Source organism: Galeopterus variegatus, unplaced genomic scaffold (genome assembly GCF_000696425.1).
Source record: "Galeopterus variegatus unplaced genomic scaffold, G_variegatus-3.0.2 Scaffold3960, whole genome shotgun sequence".
In the NCBI taxonomy this organism is placed as follows: Eukaryota; Metazoa; Chordata; class Mammalia; order Dermoptera; family Cynocephalidae; genus Galeopterus; species Galeopterus variegatus.
This window is the reverse complement of record NW_007730071.1, coordinates 106,937-111,126: the sequence shown is the minus strand read 5'-3', so window position 1 is coordinate 111,126 and position 4,190 is coordinate 106,937. Positions and strand designations below refer to the sequence as shown.

The 4,190-nt window shown below is 33.6% G+C and overlaps 1 protein-coding gene across 1 annotated transcript in view; it reads left to right on the top strand.

The window, feature by feature from the left end:
- Nucleotides 1-4,190, top strand: part of ANXA10 (annexin A10) — a gene marked incomplete at its 3' end in the record, with an annotated part of 101,184 nt that continues 96,994 nt past the window's right edge. Inside the window, exons 1-2 of the mRNA XM_008586354.1 lie at nt 1-46; nt 2,242-2,333. Of these exons, the coding sequence (XP_008584576.1) occupies nt 2,316-2,333 (18 nt within the window). The remainder of the gene's footprint in view (nt 47-2,241; nt 2,334-4,190) is intronic.

Below are 4,190 nucleotides of genomic sequence, written 5' to 3'. Positions count from 1 at the left end.
AGGGATACTGTCCCATACGCAGGAGAAAGAAATTTTGCACAAAGAGGTAAAGAAGAATCTGAACAAACAGGCTTTCGTGGGTTTCCCCACCCAGTATGTTAATATTAGATCATTCCCTTTCTGTCTGGTAATATTTCTACACAGTTGTCCGTGCTTTAATCATGCCTATGTAATAAAGCTTCCATAAAAACCAAAGAGCACAGGTTTTGGGAGCTTCTGGACAGCTGAACTCATCTATGTGCTGGGAGGGTGATGCACCCCCACTCCACAAGAATCTAAGCTCCTGCACTCAGGACCCTTCCAGAGCTTGCCCTATGCATATCTTCATCTGGCTGTTTATTTGTATACTTTAAAATATACATTACAATAAGTCAATAAAGGTAAGTGTTTCCCTGAGTTCTGTGAGCTGCTGTAGCAAATTAGTCAAGCCTGAAGTTGGGGTGGGGGGGAGGTGGAAGGGGGCCAAGAATTTATAGTCAGCCAGTCAGAAACACAGGTAAAACAACCCGGGGCTTGCAACTGGCACCTGTATTGGGGAGACGGCAGTCTTGGGGACTGACTCAATCTGTGAGATCTGATGCTATCTCCAGGTAGATAGTGTCAGAATTAAATTGGAGAACACTCAGCTGATAAAACAACCCGGGGCTTGCAACTGGCACCTGTATTGGGGAGACGGCAGTCTTGGGGACTGAATCCTCAATCTGTGAGATCTGATGCTATCTCCAGGTAGATAGTGTCAGAATTAAATTGGAGAACACTCAGCTGGTGTCTACTGCAGAACTGATTGCTTTCTTGCTGGTAGAGAGAAATCCCTGCATATCTTCTGTCAGAAGCAAAATGTTGTGAGAGTATAGTGGGAAAAACTGAACTGGTGTATTTTCCGCCACTCAATTTTCAAATCTCTTTTCTCTGAATTATCTAATAATATGGGGGAAATATTTTGGCCTCAAATATTTTGACAATTTTCATTTCATATTGACACACAGTCTATAATTAAAGTCTTAAGTCCCGTAACTTTTGAAATAATGATAAAAAAGAAAATAAGTAGTTTTAGTTGATAAAATTATTTTCTTTTGTTTCTGATTTTGAATACTATATATTTAGTAACTATTATTTAATAATTACTATATGCTGTCTAAATATACACAGAGAAAACACAAGACTTTGATTCAGACACTTACAAATACAGACATACATACATGTACATAACTTGATCTACTAGATTATAGCCCCTGTGAAAGTAGGCAGCATGTTTCTTTACATCTCTCAAAGTACCAAGTATATTATTAAGTTAATCAGATTCTGTCATGAATTGAATGCTGGAGAACTTAGATATTTTGCTGCTCAAGACATTCTGCTTTTGATTTTTATTCATATTTTAATATCAGATTTATTTAAGGTAGAGAAGTTCAAGAGTTATGGATGCTAATCAGTTGATACTTTTCTTATAATATCCTGTCTTTCATCCAAAAATTATTTATTCCTATTTCTTCAAAATCTTTTTAAGTGTTTGCAGTCTAAATGAATACTATATTGTTCACTAAATGGCAAGAAGCAGTAAAATGACACAATGAAAATTTATTATTTTTGGAATGATATATAAAAATTATGAGGATAGACTCTTCCTAACACTCTAGTGGACGTTAAAGGTTTTTCTAAGATTTGTTTTCTTAAAATGTAATGAAGTTAAATATTAAAATAATATATGGAAATTAAGTGTGAAAAATTATGGTGAATGCATCTCTTCAGAATTTTTATTGCTGGGTAATCAATTCAGTCCTAAATATGTTATTTTTTAGCATAAGACCAGATATACAATAGTTGAAATATTTAAAAGAATGGTATAGATGTTCATAGAACCTCACAACTGAAACACGAAACTAGGGCTGGAGCACAGGAAAGAGTCTAGATATTAACAACCAAGTAGAAAATAAATCATTAACTTTGTGGTTAACCAACCTGCCTTTCTATAAGTCATCAGCTTTTTTAAAAGATTACACTCCTTTCATTGGTTCGTAATGTATGTTCTTAATCAACACACGACCAGGGGTTAGGCTAATGGTTCTATTTCTTTTGTGCAATAATTCTGCCTACACACTGATAGCTAAGTATAAGTACTGTATGTCGAGTCATGCTGTATCCAGAATTGCTCCTGCATTTTCTTGCCTGAGAGACTGAGGTGAACAGTGAACATATTTAAATTTGATTAAATAGTGAACCTCAATTCTTTCTGGTTCACAGTGAAACAATTTTACACAATCCATCACTTACCGAAAATCTACAGATCTACACTGAAGTTAATCATTATCACCAGCATGTTTTGTGGGGTCTATGTAAGTATATTGGTTATTTCTGTAAAACTTCCCAGTCTGTTGAGATTTGATCATGATTATAAAATTTCATTTGTGTCAAGACATTTTCAACAAGGACTATTGGTGTTTCTATTTGTCTTTATTAAATTTTTAATTATTGGATGTTCAATATAACCAATAAATAGCATTAATATTGTTAAATCTCAAATCCATGCTAATTTTAAGACAATGTATTATCCCTTAGAAGCAATTTAGTTGCTCCTACTTTTATAAGTAACCTGAATCATAATTCTGACTGAAATTACAATGAGATTTTTTGTCTCCATATTTATTTTATTTCTATTAGAAACTAAAATAACTTTGACCAGTAAGCTTTATTTTAAAGCCATCCCCTCTTCAGAAAATAGTTTATTTTTGAATAATTGTCTGTTAAATTTTTTGAAGGGCCAACATAGACACTGCGTTATCTAAATATACATTACCTGAAAAGATATCCTGTTCACATGGTCTTGGAAATTATATATAAATGTGTTTTTGTTTGTTGATGATGATTTTCATTTAAAAAAAATCTTTATTATAAAAAAACGCTTTCCAGGAAGGTTTGATGCAAAAAAAATCGAAACCTAATTATTTGGTTAATCTTTGGCACACAAAAAATATTGTTTGCTCATTCACCACATATTAATTCCCAGAAAAATCTTATTTCTGTATTTTGTATTTCAAGATAAATATTAAGTGAAATCTTAAAATGCGGCTGCTTTCCATCACTGTTGCCTTAACAATCTTAGTTTCATCTTGAGATTTCAAGATCTCATTTTGCAACTGAAAGTTAGCATTAGTGTTTTATTAACTATGAGGCAGTTATATTTTACTAAGAAGAAGTAAAATATATCAGGTAATTTAGGCCAGCATGGCAAATTATTTAATTTGTAAAAGCTTATTGTTTTCTCCCTTTTAACTCATTTGAGTACAGTTACTTGGAAATAATATCATATTCTATGCTCCGTATAGCCTTATATTAAAATTTATTATGTCAGTTTGTCAACAAAACATTTACAGAATGTTTAAATTATATTTTGGGGAATATTAAAAGTTTCCATTAAGGGCCGAGCCTGTGGCGCACTCAGGAAAGTGTGGCACTGGGAGTGCAGCAGTGCTCCTGCCGCGGGTTCGGATCCTATATAGGGATGACCGGTGCGCTCACAGCGCTCAATGGCTGAGCGCGGTGCGGCCGGTCTCAAAACGGACACACACAAAAAAGTTTCCATTGCTTCTGAAGCTGATAAAGAAAATTGGAGATTAAAAAGTTGGATTTGAGCATACCTAAAAATTCATTTTAAGTATTTTTGATCATCTGTATCAGAAACAAATATTATGTTTTATATATAATCTCAGCAAATATGGATGGTAAAATAGTTTTACATACTTAATGTTATCATATGTTAAAACAAATTTCTATCGTAAGATATATGGCCCAAGAGGTTAGAATTTGGTGTTCAGGAGACCAGTAGTCGAGGCTGAGTTTATGTATTTAATCTCCATTTGGATCTAGTGTTCTCAAGCAAGAGTAAAGCTCTTCTGTAGGCAAGAAAGCTCTCGTTTTACAATGCGGGTAATTACTGACTGGTATTATTGTTAAAAATAGACTCCTAGACCCTCTACTCAGCAGTTCTGATTCAATATATGACATTTGAACTTACGTGCTTGATATAAACATGTTACCATTTTTGAGAGCCACGGAGGTCATTCATTAGTTAGTTACAAATAATAGAGAATTGAAATATACATCAAGTAAGAGGCTAGAATCATGGAAAAGTGGTTACTTTTCTGTAAGAAATAAGCATATGTGACATTTTAAAATTACTTTTTAGAATTATG